This window comes from Bos grunniens, chromosome 16 (assembly GCF_055505025.1).
Source record: "Bos grunniens cultivar Pamir isolate PY7600 chromosome 16, Bosgru_T2T1.0, whole genome shotgun sequence".
Classification (NCBI taxonomy): domain Eukaryota; kingdom Metazoa; phylum Chordata; class Mammalia; order Artiodactyla; family Bovidae; genus Bos; species Bos grunniens.
In genome coordinates this window covers 18,398,689-18,423,520 of record NC_141180.1, presented here as the reverse complement: position 1 = coordinate 18,423,520, position 24,832 = coordinate 18,398,689, and the positions used below count along the sequence as shown (strand labels likewise).

The 24,832-nt window shown below is 46.2% G+C and overlaps 1 protein-coding gene across 3 annotated transcripts in view; it reads left to right on the top strand.

Moving 5' to 3' along the window:
- CACNA1E (calcium voltage-gated channel subunit alpha1 E) overlaps positions 1–24,832 on the top strand; it is a 675,786-nt gene that overhangs the window by 317,126 nt on the left and 333,828 nt on the right. For 2 of the 3 annotated variants that reach the window (XM_086343500.1, XM_086343501.1), the window contains one exon: positions 20,560–20,826. In XM_086343500.1, the coding sequence (XP_086199626.1) occupies positions 20,560–20,826 (267 nt within the window). Of the gene's footprint in view, positions 1–18,518; positions 18,657–20,559; positions 20,827–24,832 lie in introns of those variants that run through there. The other variant, XM_086343503.1, reaches the window with a different exon arrangement.

Sequence of the window (24,832 nt, the reverse complement as noted above, 5' to 3'; positions counted from 1 at the left end):
GACTCGAAGACTTGTCTTCTTTGAGCTGAACCAGTTGTCTCCAAAACAGGTTTATCACTTCTAGCTATTCCCAAGCAACCTGCCCAACCTGACACAGATTGTGAGAAGTCCATGAGCTGGTTGTATCCATTTAGCTTTGCATACAGTGACCATTCATTCGTGCATTCAGTAAACATGTATTTAGTACCCTCCATGTGTAGCAGCCATGCATTTGTGGTGTGAAGAATGAAAGGATGTGTAAATGAAGCCCCTGTAGTGCAGTGGGGGAGAAGAGATCCATACACCACAGTACGTGAGGTAGGAGGACAAAGTGCCTCTTTCCCAGAGAAGAAAGAGATCATGTTTGTGTCATGATCACAAAATGCTATACAGAGGAGGTATGGTATGAGTTGGGTTTTGAAGTCTAGTTTTTTGACAGCAAGATAAAGGAGCAAGGGGACAGAAGGGAGGAAGAAAGTGGGAAATTATATGCAGGAGGATTTGCATTTGTGGAAGTTGTGTATTTATATATTTGTAGACTGGTGAGAGTCCTGCTTCATTGGAGCAGGCAGTGAGAGCAGCACAGTCAAAGGAGATATTGCTGGGAACATGGATGGAGTGGGGTGGGCCATTTGTTCAGTCCTGGTCTTTGAAACAAGGACTTACATGAGGTGATGTTTAAGTTTGCTTTCAACCCTAAGATGATAAGATCTCATGATTTCATAGTTTTATTTGATAAGCACTAGAAAACTCATCTATTCATTCAATAAATAAATATAATGATATATTTTTAGCAGACACGGTGCTTGGCATGGGGAGGGTACAGCGTTGTTCATACTCTTGGATTTTGCTGCAAATCTGGAAGAAGATGGGTTGGGAAGCTCTTCCCAGCTTCCAAGGAGGGGGCATACAGGTCTAAACTTGAGAGATAGTTGTGCAAATAGAGAGGAAACCTGTGAAAGGGGAACAGGAAAAAAAGAGTGACAGGATTTGGGGAAAGGTTGGTGAAGGATGTGGGCAAGAGGAAGAATCATCTTTCATTCCAAAGTTTCATGCCTGAGTTAGAGGGCAAGTGTGGTGCTGCAATCAGAATGAGAGACCCAGAGAGGAGCTGGTTTAGAGGGAAAAACACTATTGAGTGGGTTTTTAAACCAGTTGATTGACGGCCCTGTCAGGCCATCCAGGTGGAGGAGCCTTAGAGCAGTTGTGAATGTGGTATCAGACTTTTAAAAGAACACACCAGAGGAAAAGATGGGGGAGTCTTCCAGATATTAACTGTGGCTGAAGCCTTCTAGATGGATGATATTACCCAGAAAGAGGGTCTACATAGAGAAGAGGGTGGGAAACAGGCTCTGAGGGATGCATGCCTTTAGAATAAAGAAGAAAGAATAAAAAGTGAAGAAGATGAAGGGGCAGCAAGGGAAGTGGCAGGAGAACAGTAGATTGGAGATGCTTCCAAGAGGCAGGGGAAGCAGGGAAATGGGGAAGCCAGTTCCTACTGAGCCCCGGATACAGCAGAATATGTACACACCCTGGTAGCCTCCAGGGAAACAGACTCTGGTTCTAACCATCCCCCCCCCCACCCCCGAATGTATTTAGCAGTAGAAGTGTTGAGCCACCTGATCATTTTATCACTTTTTGGGCCCTCAGCCAGAAGGGGAGTGGGGAGAGTGGGAGGAGGAGGCTCTCCAGTGAGTCATCCGTCCTGGGTGTGGAGTTGTGGGGAAGAGGTTTGCTGCGAGGGAAAGCTGCTTGATTTGTTTTGGGGTAGGTCCCAGTGTGGCAACAACAGGACTTCAGAAGCTACAGCCTTTGGCCCGAGAGGTATCCCCTCATCGGGAAGACGTTTGGGGAGTGTCTGTGATGGATTTTGTCCAGGCCTGTTCCCCAGGGCCTGCATGGCTATGTGGGTTTCTGTAGCTCATGCAAGATCTACGTTTTTCCTCCAGGAAAAGAAACTTTTTTATTTCTGGTGGAGAAGGCTCTGTGCTCACTGCCTGACCCTCAATGACTCGACAGTGACCCTGAGCTCTTCCACTACAGGCCCTTGAAACCATTTTTGCCCAGCCTCACCATTCAGGCCACACTCGCTCCTTCCCACGTGGCTTTCACAGTGGGGGAAGGGGTGGGATGTGTCCTCTGGCATCAGGCAGGTCCAGCTCCAATTTTGGCTCCATTGCATACTCACTGTGCAATCTTAGTTTAGGGTGTCAACTTAAAAAATATTCACAACCTAAAAGTTGAGAGTTATCTTTTATTCTGCAGGTATTTTTCGTACTTCAAGCCTGGGAGGCAGCATCTCAAGTAACCCTGAGAGAACTGCTCTGAGGAGGCAAGGTGAGGGGAACCAGGTTATACAGAAGTTTTGCAACAAAGGGCAGGTAGTCTGAACACCCAAAGATTATTGTTAATTAAAGGAAAACCAGATATCTCAAGTTAAGGAGTTTAGTGCTTGTCTATGTATGGGGAGATGCAAGAGTCTGGGCTCCCTCATTCTTTTGATACGCACCTCAGCTATCTGGGGCCGGTATTCTATTTTCACATCCTGAGTTTCCCTCAGGGCTCACTGTAGGGAGTGGCTGCAGTCTGATGGCTGTGAGATGGCAGATATCCTTTCCTTCCTGAGTTCCCTCAGGGCTCACCAGCTACAGTCACTGATGAATTTGACATACTGTGCTTACTCTGAGAAATGCAGTATTTCCTGCAGTATCAGTAAACAAGGATGTCACCATCATCAGTGATTCCAGCCCTCCAGGGCAGCCAGGAAGGAGAATATCTGCATGATGTGGCAGTCATCAGGCTGTAGCTACTCCCTACGGGGAGAACTGAAGAACTCAGGATGTGAAAAATCACAGGATACTGGCCCCAGATAGCTGAGATGAATATGAAAGGATTTCATATTCATCTGAATATGATTTCAGTGAGCCCAGTCTCTTGCATCTTCCCATTCATAGGAAAGCACTAAATTCCTTAACTTGAGATACCTGGTTTTCTTTAAATCCCAATAATCTCTTGATATTCAGGCTACTTACCCTTTGTTATAAACTTCTATATATCCTGACTCTTCCCCCTGGGAGCAGTTCTCTCAGGGTTACTTGAGATCATGCCTCCCAGGCTTAAGTCCAAAAAATTTCCATCGAATGAACCATAGCTCTCAACTTTAAGGCAGTAACTATTTTTTTTAAGTTGACAACTGATAGGGTAGGAAATATTCCATTTCTCAAGGGACATTGTTTCTCTGATCTCATCTGAAAAACTGTTGAAGCCCCCAAGGAGTCTTATGCAGATCAAATGATGTAGCACATACACAGTGTTAGACCTTCCACAAATGGTAGGGATTGTTACTGCTTTGAAGCTTTTTCTTTCATTCTTCTGCTTCGTTCTCTTTGTTGAACTGTTTTCAGAATTTCTTTCCCTCTCTTCCAATATTTGCCACTTAAAAAAAGCAATTAATTTGAAGAAAATTATAACCTAACACCCCTTAGCCAGCTCCTGTCTGACTCCCTAGGCAAATGAAGGGCCTTGAATGCTTTGATTGTTCTGGTATAATACCCTTTTGGAAGTAGGCAACTGTCTTTTGGCATCACTTTATAATGCCTGATGTCTGTCCATGCAAATATCACAATACTATCACTCACTGTAATATGACACTCTAAGTTTACAAAGCATTTTCACATGCATCATCTCAACAAACTCAACATCATTTTGGGAGCAGGGTCTTTCACCCCAGAGAGCTAGTGACTGTCTTCAGTTTTTAGGGGTGTGTATATGTGTGTGTGTGTGAGCTCAAAGGATTGCTTCTTTTCTTTTAACACAAAAAGCTAAAGTTTCCAAGCAGGTGGGGTGTGGGTTAAACACTGTTCTAAATGGCAGGCCTGCTGTTCATGGGGAGGGAAAGTGGCCTGAAAGTTTAAAAATAACCTGAACATTATAGACTCCTGTGAATTCTACAGCCCGGAGCACTGCGAGTCTGTGGGTGTCTTACCTGCTGGAGTGCAGGCAGGAAAACAACAAGTTGAGAGGCATGAGGATTTAAATGTGCTGAATCCTTTAGTGGCACGCGTTGGCAGCAGAAGTATTCATAGAAAAGAAATTAAAGCCATACTGAATGATCAGGATCGATATTCCTGAATGGTCAGAATGGCACTACCCTTGAATTTCCTGAATGCAGAGCACTGACTAATACTTGGGTCTGCAGTGCAGCGGACCCTTCTCTGTGGCTGGACAACATCTCCTCTCCTTCCTCCCTTCCCTCCTGTTGACTTAAAGAGTATTCATAACCTAAAAGTTGAGAGTTTTGTTTTATTTGGTGGGAATTTTTAGGACTTCAAGCCTGGGAGACAGCATCTCAAGTGGTGAGGTGAGGGGATCCAGGTTATATAGAAGTTTTGCAACAAAGGGCAGGTAGTCTGAACATCCAAAGATTATTATTAATTAAAGGAAAACCAGATATTGCAAGTTAAGGAGTTTAGTGCTTTTCTATGTATGGGAAGATGCAAGAGTCTGGGCTCCCTCCAGTCATTCTTTTGATATGCACCTCAGCTGTGTGGCCAGTATTCTTTTTTTACATCCTGAGTTTTCCTCAGGGATCACCGTAGGGAGTAGCTGCAGTCTGATGGCTACTAGATGGCAGATATTCTTTCCTTCTTGAGTTCCCTCAGGGCTCACCAGCTCACCTTGCATGGCGGCTGCAATTTCTGGTGTCTGTGCCATCCTTTGTTTACTGATATGGTAGGAAATATTCTATTTCTCACTCCCTTAGTGACCCCTCCAGAGTTAGACTGAAAATTTTTCCAGATTACTACCTGGATTGACCTGCCAAGGAGCTCAGAGGTTGGGGCATTTGGGGTAGATTTGGCCATTCTTCAGATAATAAGTAGGTAGATGGAAAATTATGTTCATCATGAGTAAACTGTGTACAGTAATGTACACTCTGGATTTTGAGAAGTTTTGAAGAATTTCAATAGTGTTTGAAAGAGGGCTCAGTTCTTGCATGGCTTATGTTTGAAGATGTAACAATGCAGAACCAAGGCAGGTCAGTCTAATAATAGCAGCATGACTTGAAGTACAATGCACTTGACAATCCGTTGTCACAGCTGGTCTGTTGATAGTCTCCTTAGATTCATATGGGTGGGTACTACTGCTGTCGTTCTGTACCTGGGGGTAATAAGCCCAACCAGGACTGGGGGATAAGTCTGTCTTGTCTTACACAAACATGACTTGCTTATTCTGGGGTCCTTCAGCACCTGCTGTGGTGTCTGCACATTTTCTTGCCTCAGAATTGTAGGATCATCATGAAAGTAAGTGACTACCCCATTTCTATTAATGATATCATGAGAGGCTATACAGTGTGGTGGTTAAGATAATGGATTTTGGAGTCAAACAGACTTAGGATTGACTTTCTGTGATGTCATTCACCAACTATCTGATCTTAAGGGAAATTATTTCTTCTCTTTCAGTTTTGCTTTTCTTATGTGTAAAATGCAGATTATAACAGTACCCACCACATAGAATTATTCTGAGAAATAAAGAAAGTAAAGGACTTGGGACAGTGCCTTGCACATAATAAGTATTAGTATTATTACTAATTAGTATTTTTCTTTTTTAATAATCTATAATTTAAATTTTTTTAATTATGCAAGTATACATTTAAATTATGCAAGGATACATTTTCAAGAGGAATGGAAAATACAGAACAAGGTTACGTATAGTTCCAATCTATATTGCAGTTATTTTTTAAGTAGATAAATTAAGATTTTTAGTTGGAGTTTCAATATCAAACTCTCAGAAATTAATATACAGAGAAGTAGAGGGATATAGTAGACCTGAAGAGCACCATGAACCAATTCAACACAATTAAGATTATACAATTTTCAGACAACAATAGGATACAAATTCTATTCAAGTTCCCTTAGGCTATAAGCTAGGAGACACTGGAACATATTCAGGGACATAAAACAAAGTGCAAATATTTCATGGCCTAAAAGTATTGAAGTCACACAGAGTTTGTTCTCTTATCACTGTGGAATTGTGTTAGAAATCAATATCAAAAGATATTTGAAAATAACCCACATATTTTCAAGTGCAATGTGACATTTACCGAGACAGATCTTTGATTTAGCATTGAAAGCCTCAATAGTTAGAAGACTGAAAAAAACAGAGAGTGATTGCAGAGAAGAAAGCATTTAAATGATACATTAATATCAAAATGAGAAATTAATATCTAAAGATACTTTAAAAATCCCATGTATTTGGTAATTAAACATCTTTTGTATGATTCTTTTTAAATGATGGGTGTATCTAAGAAGCCCTAACATGGAAAATTAGAAAATATTTGTAATAGAATAAAAATGAAAAGAGAATTTACCAGAATTTGTTGCATGCAGTTGAAGCTGCTCAGTGCAGTTGAATACAATGTGGAGTCTTGAATAAGGTATGAAAATAAATAATGGACGCTAGCATAGATTTTTGTGAAATTTGAACAAAATCTGTACTTTAGTTAATAGTTCTGTATCCCGTGTTAATTTCCTGTGTTTCTTTACAACGTTGTATTTCTTTATATTCTCAGAATTGGATTAGAAGTTTCAAGCCTCATTCAAAAAATTCTTTTTAAAATATAAATTTATTTTAATTGGAGGCTAATTACTTTACAATATTGTATTGGTTTTGCCATACGTCAACATGAATCCACCACGGGTGTACACATGTTCCCCTTCCTGAACCCCCTTCCCACCTCCCTCCCTGTACCATCCCTCTGGGTCATCCCAGTGCACTAGCCCCAAGCATCCTGTATCATGCATCGAACCTAGACTGGTGATTCGTTTCATATTTGAAATTATACATGTTTCAATGCCATTCTCCCAAATCATCCCACCCTCTCCCTCTCCCACAGAGTCCAAAAGACTGTTCTATACATCTGTGTCTCTTTTGCTGTCTCACATACAGGGTTATCATTACCATCTTTCTAAATTCCATATATATAAAAAAATCACTAAGATAATAAATTTTCTAGACTTTTAGCAGTAGTACTGGATGCCAAAATACATGGAACTATATCAAAGTTTTGAGTGAATGTAAATTAGAAACCTAACAATCTAGCATTCTATTCCTACTAAGTCAAACAAGAGGAATAAAAATGTATAAATTTTTTAACTAGGCAAAAATTCATAATTTTTCTAAAATATATTACATTATACATATTATATATATATGTATACAAAAGCTTTCTACTATGCTTGATAAAGGCTTGAGAAAGAACAACAACAAAAAAAGAGATGGAGAAATTGGAAAACATAAACTAAATGAAAAGGGGGCACTGAATATGAAATAGAAAGTGAAATAAACTTGATAAAAGTAAAACAGCATTGTATAGTCTAGTTGTTTTTAAACATGACTGCTCATTAGAAACACTTCCGGAGTTTGGAGAAAAAAAGCAATACCTGGGCATTTGTATTTTTCAAAAAAAAATTCCAAGACAATTCTGATATGCATTTGGATTTTAAAAAGTGATTACAGGTTTTTCTATTAAGTGGTAATTTTAGTGATATAGAATTCTATTATTTTCTGTTGGCCAATTGTGACACAATGGTTTTAAGTGAATAATTGTTACATATCACAATAGTAAAAGATATTTATCAGTTTTCACAATCAGTAGACAAAAATAAAAGATAATTGCAATTGCAAGCCATAATGGAAACATGATTAACCTAACAATATAAAATAATTACATATAATTTGGAGGGTTAAGTAGAGTGATGTGGCAAGTAGAAGTGCATACATGTACATGTTTTCATCTGCCCAGCCAATCTATGTCTTTTGGTTGCTGCATTTAATCCATTTTACACTTAAGGTAATTATTAATATGTATGATTCTATTACCATTTTCTTAATTGTTTTGGGTTTAATTTGTGTAGGTCTTTTCCTTCTCTTGTGTTTCCTGCCTAGAGAAGTTCCTTTACCATTTGTTGTAAAGCTGGTTTGGTGGTGCTAAATTCTTTTAACTTTTGCTTGTCTGGAAAGCTTTTGATTCTCTGTCAAATCTGCCTGAGGGTCTTGCTGGGTGGAGTATTCTTGGTTGTAGGTTCTTCCATTCCATCACTTGAACTATATCATGCCATTCCCTTCTAACTTGTAGAGTTTCTGTTGAGAAATCAGCTGATAACCTTATGGGAGTTCCTTTGTATATTATCTGTCATTTTTCCCTTGTTGCTTTTAATATTTTATCTTTGTCTTTAATTTTTGTCATTTTGATTACTATATGTCTTGATGTGTTCCTCCTTGGTTTGTCCTGCCTGTGACTCTCTGTGCTTCCTGAACTTGGTTGACTATTTCCTTTCCCATGTTAGGGAAATTTTCACCTATTATCTCTTCAAATGTTTTCTTGGGTCTTTTCTCTCTTCTCCTTCTGGGACATCTGTAATGCGAATGTTGGTGCATTTAACATCCCAGAGATCTCTCAGACTGTCTTCATTTTTTTGTTTTCCAATCCTTTTTTCTATATTCTGTTCTGCAGCAGTGATTTCCACCATTCTGCCCTCCAGGTCACTTGTCTGTTCTTCTGTCTCCGTTCTTCTATTGATTCCTTCTAGTCTGTTCATCTCTGTTTGTTCTTTAGTTCTTCTAGGTCTTCAGTAAACATTTCTTGCATCTTCTCCATTCTGTTATTCTGAATTCTTTTTTGGAAGGTTGCCTATCTCCACTTCATTTAGTTGTTTTTTGGGGGTTTCATCTTGTCCCTTCATTGGGACATAACTTTCTGCTTTCTCATTCTGATAAGCTTTCTGTAATGTGGTTTTCATTTTAGCTGCTGCAAAATTGTGGTTCTTCTTACTTCTGTCTGCCTTTTGGTGGATGAGGCTGAGGCTTGTGTAAGCTTCTTGTTGGGGGGGATTGGCTATGGGAAAAACTAGGTCTTGCTCTGGTGGGCAGGGCTTGCTCAGTAAAGCTGTAGTCCAATTATGTACTGATGGGTGGGGTTGCACTCCCTCCCCACTAGTTGTTTGGCCTGAGGTGACCCAGCCCTGGGGTCAGTGGGCTCTAAGGTAGGGTTAATGGTGACCTCCAGGGGGACTTAAGCCGAGGAGACCTTCCAGGACTGCTGTTGCCAGTGCCCCCGTCCCCGTGGTGAGCCACTGTCAACCCACACCTACCCAGATGACCCTCCAACACTAGCAGGTGGATATGGTTCTGTCTCCTGTGGGGTCACTGCTCCTTTACCCTGGGTCTTGGTGCATGCACAATTTTGTTTGTGCCTTCCAACAGTGGAATTGATTTCCCTCAGTCCTGTGGGAATCTTGTAATCAAATCCCACTGGCCTTCCCAGTCAGGTTCCCTGGGGATTCCTAGTCCTTTTGCTGTATCCCCAGGATTGGAAGCCTGATGTGAGGCTCAGAACCTTCACAACAAGAGAAGGATTTCTTTGGTATTATTGTTCTCCAGTGTGTGGTATTATTGTTCTCTCCCATGGCTATGGGATTTGATTTGATTGTGTTTGTGCCCTCGTACTGCCTCACTATAGCTTCTTCTTTGTCTTTGGACACGGGGTATGCTTTTTTGGTGGGTTCCAGCATCTCCTGTCAATGGCTGTTCAACAACTAGTTGTGATTTTGGTGCTCTCGCAGGAGGAGATGAGCACATGTCCTTCTACTCCGCTATCTTGAATGGGAAGCCCATTAATTAGTACTTTTCTTTGTAATTATTCTTTGTTTGCTTGATGCATGTCCATTTTTTTAATAGTTCTGGAATCTGCAATATGAAATTATGACTTACTGGAAAATATAGATTATTTTAACAAAGGGAAAACAGCATGCATGATAGGAAGCTTTGGGTGATTATATTAATACATTGACCACTTTATATCTGGCAGAATTTCTTTGAAGAATGTGATTGAATGGTGGGGGATTATGTGAAGAAAAAAAAAACCACAAAAAGTCTTTAATGGAAAGGGCTGTGTAGTATGTCTATGTGTGTGTCCAAAGGACAGGCTTATTAAGGGTATTGCTGCTGCTGCTGCTACTGCTAAGTTGCTTCAGTCATATCCGACTCTGTGCGATGTATTAGAGAGAAGTATTTCATAAATTCTCTCTTTTGATTGAGAATTACATTTCCACCTTTCCCATTTTTAAATGACATATTACGAGTATTTAGAAAACTTCAAAAAAGCTTATAATTCTTCACCTTTGATTGTACTGTGTTAAGCCTGTTTGAAAGTTCTGAACAGCATAGGAAGATTCCTTGTGTATGTCTGGACACGGCCTGGCAGAACTTGAGATCAGATTAGAAGCCAGTGCATGTATCTGCATACGATCAAAAGTGGTATATCTCTTTCACATGCAGTTCTTCATAAGGGAAAGAGGTATGGTGATGACATTTGCCTTTTTTGGTAGAGAGAAGAGATAGAACCGATTAAGACTGTAGTTGATTTTTTTTGAAGCAGAATTTTATTCTTTGTTTTATGTTCTGTGAAAAGGGAACTGAAAATATTCTCTGTGTAGAGATCTGGATGTCTCTTTTTAAATAACTGATATCCCAAATCTTAATTCAATTATGTTTTTAAAGAGCAGGAGCTGTTCCTCATAGGGGAATGAACCCTATAATTTATGATGGATAAAATGAGGGTGAGGTTGTTATTGTGCTAGAAAAGCTCCCCTGAATTAGAGTCACCTGATCTCCTACATGAGTGCTAAGCATGCTTTCTTATTAAGGCGAGAACGAACACTCAACCCAGAAGGAACAACTGGAAATACTTAACAACAGACTCAGTGGCAGAATGTATTAGGAGAAGGGCAGTCCCTCAGACAGGGACCAGCTACCTGGTTGATGCCAAAGCTCTTTTTCACCAAAAAGAGTTGCAGGAGATTCAATCATTCATTCTTTGACTATGTATTTAGTAAAGACCTGCTAAAGTAAAGGCTTCCCAGGTGGTGCTAGTGGTAAAGAACTTGCCTGCCAATGCAGGAGATGTAAGAGGTGTGGGTTCGATCCCTGGATTGGGAAGATCCTCTGGAGGAGGGCATGGCAACCCACTCCAGTATTCTTGCCTGGAGCATCCCTTGGACAGAGGAGCCTGGCGGGCTACAGTCCATAGGATTGTAAAGAGGCAGACATGACTCAATCGACTTAGCACACACACATGCATGGAGAATGATGCAGGCACACCAGGGAATAAAGAAGGGGAAGATATGTCTTCTGCATTTAAGAAGCTTATACCACAGTGGAGGAGACACAGCATACCTAACTGTAAAATTAAATAGAAATGTACTGGTGAACTTATATCCATGGCAACAATGACAGTGAGTAAACACGTTACTATCCATGAGTGATACAAAAGTTTTATGAGTTTGCAGGAGGTAGAGATCATAGATTGAATTGGAGAGGTGGCAGAAAGCTCCCTAGAGTTGGAGAGGTTATGGAAGGCTTCATGGAAAAGGCAGAATTGAACTGAACCACACATCTGGAGAAGGAAATGGCAACTCACTCCAGTATTCTTGCCTGGAGAATCCCATAGACAGAGGAGCCTGGTAGGCTGCAGTCCATGGATCCCAAGAATTGGACACGACTTAGTGACTAAACCACCACAGGACACCTAGGAGTCAGAGAAGCAGAAAAGAAGACTGTGCTTGGGTCAGTCTGAAGCAGGTGCTGTGAGCAAGAGTTTTAAAGTTTTATAACTATGTTAATACTCTGGAACACGGAGATGGTGTTGGCAAGGTATGGATTCAGATTGTCTTGACTTGTCAGACTAAGGAGTTTGGCCCTGTTTTAGGTAGTGAGGACCTATGGCTGCAGTCAAGCGACTGACAGGGAGAATCATGTCACCTGGTAGAAGGTGTAATTTTTGGATGGGGAACTTGCTTTGAAGGAATTATAATGAATTCACTTTTAAATGCATTGAGATGATGATGGATAGCCCAGTGCTCATGGAGATACCCATTGCTTAATTGTGTATTTGCATATGGAAATGAGGTGAAAGGTACGGGACAGAGGCTGGATGGGGAAATAGAGGGGTAGCTGAAACTGTGGGTAAGGACGTGACCCCAAAGGGAGAGGAGTCAGAGGGAGAAGGTCAGGAGGTTGAGGGCAGATTCATGAGGGGCTCCCCTGATAAAGGGAGAGGAGGAAGAGGAGGAAGAGGAGGAAGAGGAGGTGGTGAGGTGGGACGAGTGGAAACTGAGATGCTAAGTGAGGGACAAGAGGCGGTCAGTGGTGCCAGACTCTAGTGTGGTCAAGGAGGAGGAGGGGAGAACAAGGACCACATGAGGTCAGTGGGGTCTTTGTACCATTTCCGGGGGCTTGGAAGGGGACAGAGCCAGCCTGGTCTGCCTAGATGCACATTTCAAAGCTGGCCTCAAGTCCATATCATATGGGAATGCCTTATTCACTCTGATTATTTTATACCAGGTGGGTGTAAGCAGCTGCTCAGCGGAGGAGAGAGTGGGAGAGAAAGGGTGTGGTGATGGACAGGTGGTGGCTTAATCTGTGATGATTCCAACCCAGAGTCCTGTGAGAGGCAAGCCTGGTGGGTGGGATGGGCACGCGTTCTCTTCTCTGGGTGGTCAGAGCTCCCCTAGGCTATCCTTGGGCTGTGAGCCACTTTCCCTGTTGGACATCGTCTTCAAGAGTGAAATGTGGGGAGTGAGTGGATCAAGACTGGCTGGTCAATGCAGGATGCAGCCTGGCACCCTCTCAGTCTCCTCACTGTCCCCTTGACTCCGGTCCCCGAGGCCACGCCTGACATGTGAAAGGCGCTCATTTTCTGTTTGCTGAATGAATGAATCAGCCCTAGCCCACCAGGCTTAGTGAGCTCTGCAGTGTGTGTGGGCTGTATTTTTTTTTCTGAGTCAAGAGGCCAAGGGGGTGGACGGAGAGGCGTGTTTCTGTCCGTTGTTCTTACAACAATGATGTAAGATGACAATGCACTCTTGGCTCATTCCCGTCAGTCAGAGCTGGAGCTCTGTGGAGTGGTCCTGCCGCCTTCTATCTTGACTGGGCAGCCGGACTAGACACTGATGGCAGGTGCTGAGGTGATGGGGCAGGCATCCTTGGTTGTCTGGGGCTAGACACTGGACCTCCAAACTGACTTTCCCAATAGATGGTACATGCGTGGTGCGTGATTAGTCAGTTGTGTCTGACTCTTTGTGTCTCTTTGTGACCCTTTGGACTGTAGCCCCCAGGCCCCTCTGTCCATGGGATTCTCCAGGCAAGAATACTTACTGGAATAGGTTGCCATGTCCTTCTCCGAGGGATCTTCCCTACCCAGGGATCAAACCTGCATCTCCTGTGTCTCCTACATTGTAGGTGGATTGTCTACCCATTGAGCCATTGGAGAAACCCAAGTCATAGTTGCTTAGTATCCGACTCTTTGCGACCCCATGACTGTAGCCTGCCAAGCTGCTCTGTCCATGAAATTCTCCAGACAAGAACACTGGAGTGGGTAGCCACTCCCTACTCCAGGGGATCTTCCCAACCCAGGGATTGAACCAGGGTCTCCCATATTGAGGGCAGATTCCTTATCATCTGAGTCACCAGGGGGTTAATTTCTCTTAAGGTTGACTTTTGTCTGGGCTGAAAAGTGACTCATCTTATGGAAAACAAAGGATTGAAGTGGTAATGCTAGACTCTTCGTGATCCTAGATGCATGGAAAGAGAATGAAGTGCTGACTGGTTCAGGAATTCCCTATCATTAATCACCACATCCCAGCTCAGGCCGTCCTGTCCCCCAGGGCTTCTGGGCCCCCAGTGCCATGCTGATTCTTCTCTTTTCCCGAGCTGCCTCCAGCCTGAGGGAATGTCTCCCTCCTTGGGTCTTACCCCACCTGTGCTCTCTTAGAGTGCTCGCCACATTCTGACTGCTATCAGTGTTCTTCATAAGGATGTTTTCCCCTTTTCCTCTTTAAAACTGTAAGCTCTTAGGGGCCATGACTGTGTCTAATTTTCCCTTGAGCCTCCAAATCCTTGAGAATAATGCCTGGCACATTAAAAGGGGTTAATTCTTATTCGTTCCATGGGCTTATGAATTAAGGAGGCACCTTTTCACCAGGTATCAAGGCCTTTGGGCTCTTTAGACTCTGGTCTCTAATCTTTTGCTTTCTTTTCTCTTTTTCCCTCATGGTCTTTCTGACCAAATTTCAGGCACATTTCTTCGTGCCTCTGTCTACTCTGCACACACCACAGACACACTGCTGGGCTGTGCTTCTGAAGTCTGCTTTTAGAAGCAGGACACAGCCAGATGTGCAGTGTTTGCTGTATGTACGGTGGTCACAGCTACCGTAGCTGAAGTGTATTTAACAAATACATATATAGCACCAATTGTGTGCCAGGTACTGATCTAAGAGCTTAGCTAACTTCGTAACATCCCTATGGGACAGGTGATGGGTATTCTTAGAAATTTAACCCTCAGTGAGACTCTCTGGCTCAAGGCCATGGCTTATTCTCCAAAGTCTAAGACTGTACCTATGACCAGACTCTTAAGCAAGGAAAACATCCTGACATGCAGTATGTTAAGAGTGGTTGCGCACTGTAAGGAACCCTGACCTTATTATCAGGAGCTGCAGCTCTGTTTCCTCTCTCTGTGCACTTGGACACATCCCTGAAGCTCTGGGCCCCAGATAATAGTGTGTCTCACAGTCCTGCAGCAAAGATGCAGTGAGATAATATCTCCATGGTTGGCACCCAGGAAATATTGAGTTGTCATAAATGAATGGTTTGAAAAACATATTTTAGCAAAATCTGCACATCTATAGTTAGTTGATAGAGTGTTGGTGCTGTAGGGTTTCTCGGGCATAGGTTTGAGAAATGCTGGTTCTAGGCACAGACATTACATAAGGACGTGAAGTTATGTTTTTACCCAAGTCAGGGCTGTAAGGTATTGTGGAAGCCACCAGACTCCCAAGATGTCTGCATCGCCATAATGCTCTCCTGCTCTGCTGTGAATGTGCACATGGTCTCCTGCCAACTTTTTTCTTAAAACCCACTCCCAAATCCTCTCTGCATTATGTTCCTTAGAGCACTGCTTTGCATAAGAGTCTATTTCTTGGAAAGGCTCTGCAGGGGAAAAATAGAACAAAAGGGGCTCTGATCACTTAAGCAAGCATAAGCTATCTGGATAGAGCTGGGAATGGAGAGGGGGGTGGGGCTGGTGGGAGGGAACAGAGGTTTTGGATGAGGCAAGGTTTGCAGACTCCTAAGTGACGGGCTGAAATCTCCTGTGAAGATGGCCCATGGCCTGACGGATCCGGGAAGAGCTTTATGAATGAGGGAAAGAGGCTAAGTGCTTTTCCATCTTTGCCACTTGTGTCTCTCCATCTTGGTACAAACTCCCATGGCCTGCCTGGTTCAGGAGGAGTGTGGCCACATTGTTGCCTTCCTTTCCAGGGAAGCTGGAGGGACCCTCTACCAGTTAAGTCCTCTTCTGCTTGCACTCTGAATGGTGCACTGGAACAGAGGGGCTGAGGGGTTAGGGTTACTGTCTGCATTGGATTCGTATGCTAGGAAAGGTTTTCACTTGCTTTCTTAGATCCTTTTGGGTTTATAGTTTGCAGGTCACTTTGTGCAGAAAATACACGTAGACCTTTCGGCTGCACCGTCTTAGCTCATGTGTGTGTGTGTTTTGACCTCATACCACTATGTCCAGTGTGGGGGACTGCATGTTTCAAGTACCATGAGATGCCTGGTTGCATTGATGGTAAAATTTTGGGCTTAGGCTTCAAGAAAGTATGACAGGGGAATAGAGGTCTGGTGACCAGAGGTCACCTCTTTAGGAATGTCTAGACCCTGAGGTATGAGGTGTGAGGCAGCCAAGTATCTGAGGTCACAGCGAAGTGCTCACACATGACCAGTAGATGGTGCTCTAACAACATAAAAATATGGCTAATAGCCCTCCGGAGCTGGAAAGGGATTTTAGGAAACCAGTTTCCAATCCGAGTTATCTGATTTTTTACATTTCCATTTGTGGTTTCTTTAAGAGGACAGTGGAACTAGGGACACAGGAAGGAGAATGCCCACCAAGTTCCCTTACAAAGGGCATTATGGTAGTGACCTAATCTCAGGTTTTTTTTTTCCCTAAGGATCCTCCCAGATCTTGAGGGCAGTAGTTGTGTTCCCAGTTAAGCATCTTCCCAGCATAGTCCCAGGAGCATTTGGTCACTGATCACATTCAATTTGAGGATGGTAAGCACAGTATTCCCATAGGCTTAGTGTGACTGGATAGTTTCTTCTCTTGATTGTGAACAATTTGGAACTACACTATTACTGCCCAGAAGAAATTAGCCTGGATATTAGAAAGAACCATCAAGTGAAAGTCAGAAGAGCTGTTACAAGTCTCAGCTTTGCCTCTCATTAGATGTGGACAAACCACTTAACATTTATGAAACTCTGATTTGTCCACCAAATCAGGGTCATAATACATGTTTGCCAGGCTGACCTCAGAGGTTTGGAGTGTGGTTTATATAAATTGAAAATTATTAAGGACATATAAACTATTATTCAGCCGTTAAAACTGTAGCCATCTGAGGGCTGGGAGAATGGAGGCATGGGAGAGCATGAAAGCAGTCCACAGATCTCAGAGGGCTGTGAAGCCAGGTGGGGGTGAATATGTGAGAGTGCCTTCCTCCCAGCATTACTGTCCTTAGGCCAAGTCCATTCCGAAAGCTATTCACGCCATCATATTTGCCTCTGTGCTCCTGGGCTGCACCCTCCAGGAAGTCGCAGTTTTAACCCCCTACAGAGGCACTCCTGCTCCCCTGCAGACTTTACATCATCCCCGGCCATACATTTGTGATTCGTGCCTCCTCGGAAGGTGGAAGGCGGGAAGGAAGCCTCAACTCCAGGGGGCCCTCTCATTTCTATGAATAATATCCTGCTGTGGGAATTCTCGGAGAAGGCAATGGCACCCCACTCCAGTACTCTTGCTTGGAAAATCCCATGGACTGAGGAGCCTGGTAGGCTGCAGTCCATGGGGTCACAAAGAATCAGACACGACTGAGCAACTTCACTTTCACTTTTCACTTTCATGCGTTGGAGAAAGAAATGGCAACCCACTCCAGTGTTCTTGCCTGGAGAATCCCAGGGACAGGGGAGGCTGGTGGGCTGCCGTCTATGGGGTTGCACAGAGTCGGACACAACTGAAGTGACTTAGCAGCAGCAGCAGCAGCAGTGGGAATTCTAGGTCCCTAAAGAATTATAACAGCCACAGAGCACAGAGGATATTGTAGAAAGAGCAAAGGAATCTGGATCTCTGCTGTATGGGCGACATTGAAGACACAAGTCAAGGGTTCCTGGTCTTCCCAAAAACTCTTCCTGGAAGTAATATGTTGGTGAGCCTTGCTTCTCTGAGCATTAACAATTAGGCATGCCACCTTCCAGCCTTTAAAGGCCAGGACAAGGATCAAAGGGGGTGATACTGCAGTATGAGAATGAGATCCATCATGCATTCCAGCCAGTAAGGTTATACAATTTAATCACAGAAGCAGATGCTTTATTTTTGTCATCATCTATTTTGCCCAATACTTTGGCCACCTGATGGGAAGGGCCAACTCACTGGAAAACACTCTGAACCTGGGAAAGATTGAGGGCAGGAGGAGAAGGGGGCTACAGAGGATGAGATGGTTGGATGGCATCACCGATTCAGTGGACATGAGTTTAAGCAAACTCCAGGAGATGGTGAAGGATGGGGAAGCCTGATGTGCTGCAGTCTGTGGGGTTGTAAAGAGTCCAATGCGACTTAACAAGACTGACAACACAATTTTGTTCAGGAGTGTGTGCTCAGTTCCTGAAACAATGCCTTGGGCTTAAAAATATTTGTCCAGTGATTTGAATGAATTTTGTGCTATGGGTTACGGTCCTACCTCTGAAAGCATGGATTTGGTCTTCTCTGAGAGCCTTTTCTAACCCTGTGTAGTTTACAGAGCTATTGAGAGAGTCACTTGTGACTGGGTCCAAACAACTGACAGCTGATGGGGCTTTGGGTTCATAGTACCACCTTCCCTTTCACTCTGAATAGGTGTTCAGACAGAAAAGGACCCTCTGATTAAGGGAGCTAGACGATAGGGTAAGGGAGTAAGGAAAGCAAAATACTAATTAGAGCTGACTCACTTCAAATCATAATTGGACCCAAAATGGGCTCCCCTGAAGCAAAAGGTCAACCTGCCATGCCCAAAGGGAGCAGTGCCTGCCGCGGGTGGGGGTTTTCCACCACCAGAGACTTTCCCTTCACACAGACATTCTCACACAGCCTGTGTCACTGCTCACATGGCCTTGCTGCCCCGCCACGTCCACGGAGGAACACACTGCTCCTCACTCAGACATCACGTTGTCTCCCTTCTCACCAGTTATCTCACACACAGGCACTGCCTTTCACATCTGCGAGGGAACACTCACCCAGGATTTCCAGCCTCTGGTCACTCTTCTGTTTTCCTCCTCTGCCCCACCCCGCCTTCTCTTCCACCGCTCAGGTGGGAACAACTTGGAAGGGACCCTGCATTCAGGCAAAGCAGTGGCAGCTGATACCTGTCTTCAGATCAGACCACTGACTCACGCGGGGAAGGGCGTGGTTGCTAAACCCGGGAACTTTCTCTGGGACCTGAAGTCCACCTTTCCCCTCGTCTGCAGCTCAAACATTAATTCTACTTTTTCTCCATTTCTGGAGTGGGTTCGAGGAAGTCAGTGGAGCTGACCTGAGGGTAAGAGGTAGGGATGGGCGGATCCCCCGATTGTTAAGATTTCAAAAAAGTGGTTTTAGCCTTTTTGAAATCTTAGTGAGTAGAACTCACTACTGGGGACCCGGTGTCTAGACCACCTTTCCAGAAATGCAGGGGTCTCCTAGAGCCAAATCCAAGAGGCCATCCCAGATTGCGTTTAGAGAGGGGGCGGCTCTCTAAATGCAAAAAGCTCCCACCAGAGCTGGCTCCAACCCGAGAGTGCGGAGACCCCGGAGGTCCTAGCGTCGCTCACGGGGCCTCCAGGCTGCTAAGTAGGTACAGGGGCAGAAGGGAGTGCTGCCTTCTCCGCGGGGAATGCTAGGGCAGTACTCTCGGAGCCCGGGAGGTGCGGAGACGCGGCGACCGGGCCCCGGGGCAGGGCACGCAGAGCGCAAAGGTCCGGGCGGCCGCGCGCCGGGCAGTGCGCGGGGCACAGCCCCGGCGGGCACTGACGGCGCGAGAGCGTGCGCGCGTGCGTGTGCGCCCCCGCCGGGCCTCGGCTCTCCGGCGGAGACTTTGCCGCGCGGCCAGCTGCGCCGGTCTGTCTCCTCTCTGCAGGACTTGGGGGAGAGGCTACTCTAGCCCGGTCTTTGGCAGAGGAGGCCCCTTCCCTCCGGCTACACCGATCAATGAGCCACACTAGCCCCGCGTCCCGGGAGCCCTCCGGCCGACGTGGGCCGGGGTCCTTCCGGCTCCATCCCGCCCAGCCCGCGCTCGCCGGCCCCGCCCCCGCTTCTCCGGGCGCTCCCGTGCGCGCCTCGCTGCGCCTCTGCGCTCGCCTCGCTCTCCCCCTCCTCGCCTTTCCCGGTCTCCCCGTTCCCTATCTTCTTCTCTGCTCCATCGAGGGGAGAGCTGCCGGGGTGGAAGAGGAAGACCGAGTCATCAGTGAGCAAGTTCGGTCCCTGGACAACTCGCGTGCCAGGCCACCGCTGGGCTCGGCTGCAACCTGTTCCTCCCTCGCCCAAGAGCTCTCCCGCCCGCCCGCTCGCTCCCGCCCTCTCCCCGGCGCAGCCGCGGATCGCTGTTGCATGCTGATCCGGGGAGGCGGCGGCGGCGGCGGCGGCGAGCGCTCCGGGAGGATGCTGGCACTCGGGCTTCGCCGCTCTCTGGATGCTTTTCAACTTCTCTCCCAAGCGCAGGAGCTTTGAAGTCATTTGTCCCTCTCCGGTTGGATCGACTTCTTATTTTGATATTTTGGGCGTTGCGGTTTATGCAGGAACCTCAATACAGCTCTCCTCCCTCCCTCCCTGTCTCCTCCACCTTTGGATGCGTCTGTGCTGGCAGGTTTAAAGACCCAAGTCTTGGTTGTGGAATTTCTTAGATGGACTTGCAGGGGCCGGCGTTATAAAGCATGTCACCGTAACCTTGTCCTTGTCTTTTTTTTTTTTTTTTTGAAAAGTTCTTTTGTTTTCATTTTTCCCCTCCCCCCACCATCAATAAATTACCAAACTGTTACCTAGCGGGCCGGTGCCTGCCTCTCTCCCAGAACTAGGTGGTGCGTCTGCCAGAAGAGGAGCTATGTTTGAAGAGCAGCCTACTCCACCCCTCTTCTCTCCAGTCCCTGAACGCCACCACACACTGGCATTTTGAAAAAAAAAAAAAAAAAATTGTCTCCAGAAACGGAGCACCCCCAAGCTCTCCCCCCCCCTTTTTTTTCCTCCTTGAGGAATGGAGCTTCGCAGAGGTTGCATTTAGATTCAACAGTTCAGAGCGGCGGGGTTGCTGCTGCCGCCTCTCCGAAGAGCTCGCGAGGCTCCCCGGAGGCGGTGGTCCCCGTGCCCGTCTGGATGCGGCTCTGAGACTCCGTGTGTCTTTCTGCTTGTTGCTGTGTGCGGGTGTTCGGCCACGATCACCTTTGTGTGTCTTCTGTCTGTTTAAACTTCAGGATGGCTCGCTTCGGGGAGGCGGTGGTCGGCAGGCCGGGGTCGGGCGATGGAGACTCGGACCAGAGCAGGAACCGGCAAGGAACCCCCGTGCCGGCCTCCGGGCCGGCGGCCGCCTACAAGCAGTCGAAAGCGCAGAGGGCGCGGACTATGGCTTTGTACAACCCTATTCCCGTCCGGCAGAACTGTTTCACCGTCAACAGATCCCTGTTCATCTTCGGAGAAGATAACATTGTCAGGAAATACGCCAAGAAGCTCATCGATTGGCCATATCCTTTCTTGCCCACCATTACTCCCCTCTCCCCTTTGCATTTCTTCGGGTAAGGGGGGAAACCTAGCGTGGAATTTGCCCCCCATCCCTTTTCTGGTGCCGATTTGCCCCTTCGCTGAAGTGCACTCTGTACTTTGGTGCATCTAAGAGGCAAGCATGGTGCCGTAGAAACCGATGTGGGCACTAGTGTTTTTCAAGGTAAGACTTTTGGTTTCTGATTTTTCCTCCGTGAAAGTCTCCAGCATTCCTGGGTGCATGGTGTTGCGGTGTTTGCCTCTTTTGGGGCTGGGCTTGATTGGATTCTCGGCCCCCTGGTCCCTTCACAAGCTGCATAGAATGGGTTGCTGCTAATCTCAGGATTTTCTTTCATACTCAGTCCCCTCTTACGTCCCTTGAAGCCATCCCCTTTGCCTCCATCCCCACCAGCTGGGAAGACATCGACACTGTCTGCCTGGAGGAAAGTCGAAGCTCTGTGAGAGGATTTATCAGCTCAGAAGCTTCAAAGCTAGGAGCCCAAACGCTGTAGATACATTGACAAATGGATAAATAACACAAGCGTTTGGCCTGGGACCCAGCTAACTGCTGGGGATTGAGTTTAAGTTCTGCTGGAAGAGGAGTGAGTGAGTGTGTCCCAGGAGGCAGTCTCCAATGACACAACCCAACAGCTTAGAGTTCGGGTGCTTTTCTCGGTCATGGCAGAGCAGCTCATCAGGGCCCATCCTTTCCTTAGTCCGGGTTGGGTTCTCCTGCCTCTTCAAGCTTGACCAGCTGAGTGCCTTCCCCATTCCCAGGATCCAGGCAGACCTGCTGGGCCTGAATTCATCAGCGGAGGGCTGCATCAGCTGAGGCCAGAGGTGTGCAAGCAATCCATCTCTCGTCTCTCTCTAGCTCCATAGGAACTGCTCTCCACAAAGAACTGGTGGTGGCAGTGTTAGGGTGAATGGGCAGAGAAGGAGCTCCTTGGCAGGTTTAGTTAAGTGCACCCGATGCAGGCTGCTGATGAGGCATCTCACAGCCTCGTTCTTCACTAAGAATATGGGCATCTGGCAAGGTCTTTAGGAATCAGGGGCTGATGGATGGTGAGGGAATGAGTAGGGAGCAAGCCGGAGGAGGGGGTGGATTATATACGGGTGTAGGCTTGGAGACATGGGACTTTGATGCTTGTGGAGAGATTTCTTGGGAGGGATGTACCTGCAAAAAGAGGCCACTCCTCGTCTTCCTTCGCCTGCCTCCCCCCACCCCCAACCTCCAGGTGTGCATGGGGAGGCAGCTGGAGCCACCTTGGGTCTCCAGTATCCTGGAAGCTCCTGGCTTGACCCGCCTTGGGGCCTAGGCATCTCGCTGCTACCCCCACCCCAGCCTCTGGCCTTCCCTTCCTTCCTCCCTAGTTCTCTGCCTCAGCCGCACCGCGATTGGCTGGCGTGTGGGGCTTCTAGGGAGCACCCCTGATTAGAAACGCGGGAGCATCTCTAAGCAGATACTCTTACTGCTGCAGCTCGCACCACCACCCCCCCCCCCCCCGCCCCCCTTCTCCCTTCACTCCCCTCTCCCTCCCACCCCCACAGAGATCCTGGGGCCAGCCGGTTCCAGAGTTAAACCTATCTGGGGTGAGGGGGGACGGGCAAGGGGGAAGGGTCCGGCCCCTGCAGTCCCGCCCGGCCGGTCCGCTGCACAAAGCGACAGCTCTCATTGTGTTTCGTGCTGCGGCTGGCTGCGAACACTCCGCGAGCCAGGTCCCTACAGATTTTCCCAGCAGGCACCCCGTTCCCCGCCCGCCCATCTTCTACAATTCTCCAAAATTTCCCACCCACCTTGTGCTGCTTTACAGCGTGCCTCTCTTAGGGGCGTGTTTACCCAGACAGGCGCCCTCCCGTTGCCAGGCGGTAGACAAAGCCGCCCAGCCGCCCCGCGGGTGGCAGTGTGTGCCCGTGGCCAGCGTTGGCACCTCGGACGGCACCCCCGTAATTCCCCTCGCGGCCTGGGCTCCGCCGTTCCTCCAGGTTTAGCACCTCGGGCACTTCCGGCCCGGCCCAGGCTCCCGGGCTGGGAAATTAAGCACGTCGCCTACACCACGAGGTCGTTGCTTTTCACGTTTTCTTTTCCGCCGCAAAGACGCCGCCTTTCTAGCAGGCATTGCGAGCGGCGCAAGGTGTGACCGTGGGTTTCACTGCGCTCTTTCCATGTCTTCGGCCAGAATGCGCCAAAAAGTCAAAAGAGACAGTAGGGAGTTAATTTCAGCATCCTACTCAGTGCCTTGGCCCTGAGCCCCATCCCAGTGGGCCCTTCCAGCGCATTGTTGGAAGTTTCGAGGTGGTTCTACAGCATGTAGGCTGTTTGTAACAGTGTTCTGAGAACATTTGCTAAGGTGTGTAGAGGAGCCCTGTTGGCAAATTAAAAATACACCATGTTTGCTTTTTATTCCTGGCTGTACAATGTAATTGACTAATATATATTCCCTCTGGTGGTGACCATGTGGAAACATTGCACTTCTGGGGGTTCTGCGTGTGCTCTAATAGGGCATCTAAGTTCCTGGTCTCACCCCTCTTCTTTCTAATTCCTTTCCGAAATTATGTCCTTCTTCTTACTGGGAGTCTGAGCACTGGTTTTCCAGCAAAGCTTTGGAGCTCAGCTGTCTGGGTTCAAATCTCAGTTCCTTTACCAGCCCTGTGACCTTGAAAAGTTACTTTATTTCTCTGTGACTCAGTTTCCTTATCTGTGAAGTGACCGTGAAAATAATGAGTTACTGGGAGAATTAAATGAATTAATATATGTCAGGTTCCTAGAGCACTGCCTAATTACCCAATAAATATTAATAGAGTCCTTAAGAAATGTTAGCATACTGAAGGGAGGGACCTTAGTTCTTGGTAAACTAAGTCTTCTAGGTTTTTGCCTCCCACAGACAGCAAGGGGCATCATCCTCATCACCTAGGGGCTTTTTAAAAATTCAGAATTCCAGGTGCAGAGAAGAAACCAGTGGTTATCACAGGGAAGAGGGGCAGAAGGAGGGGTAAAATAGGTGAAGGGGATTAAGAGGTTCAAACTATGGGTTATAAATAAGACACAGGGGTGTAATGTACAAGACAGGGAAATATATAAAATATAGTCTATATTTTATAATGGGACTTCCCTGGGGGCTCAATGATAAAGAATCTACCAATGCAGGAGACATGGGTTTGATCCCTGGGTGGGGAAGATGCTCTGGAGAAGGAAATGGCAACCCACTTCAGTATTCTTGCCTGGGAAATCCCATGGACAAAGGAGCCTGGTGGGTTACAGTCCAGGGTTGCAGAAGAGTTGGACACAACTTAGCAACTAAACAGCAACATATTTTATAATAACTGTACAGCATGTTATCTATAAAAATATCAAATTGCTCTGTTGTACACCTGAAGCTATTATTGTAAATCAACTATGCCTCACTTAAAAACAGTTCAGAATCCCAAGCCACACTACAGAGTTACTGAATCAGAATTTGCATTTTAATAAGATCCTCAGGTGATTAGTATGCCCATTTGTTTGGGAAATGCTTTTGTGCTCTACTTAAGGGCCAGAATTTCACAGAATGTAAGATTCAGGACACATGTCAAGACCTATTTTGAACTGTCATATTCACATGCAACATGCTTGAGGATTTTGATTATTCATGCAGTGCACCTTCTAAGATAAATACATCTGTTTTTGGCTGCAGAAAGTCACTGGAGAACCAGGAGTTGTTCAGTCGCTCAGTCATGTCCAACTCTGTGACCCCATGGACTACAGTATGCCAGGCTTCCCTGTCCTTCAGTATCTCCTGGAGTTTGCCCAGACTCATGTCTGTTGAATCGGTGATGCCATCCAGCCGTCTCACCTTCTGTTGTCCCCTTTTACTCCTGCTAGGAGGATAATGTATAATTCTGTGTGCTGTGTTAGTGGTTTCTGACCACTACATTTTACTGGTCTTTAATCACATTGGCCTGAAAAGTTAAATATAAGGAATGATGTAACTTATACTTGGGGGATTCTCT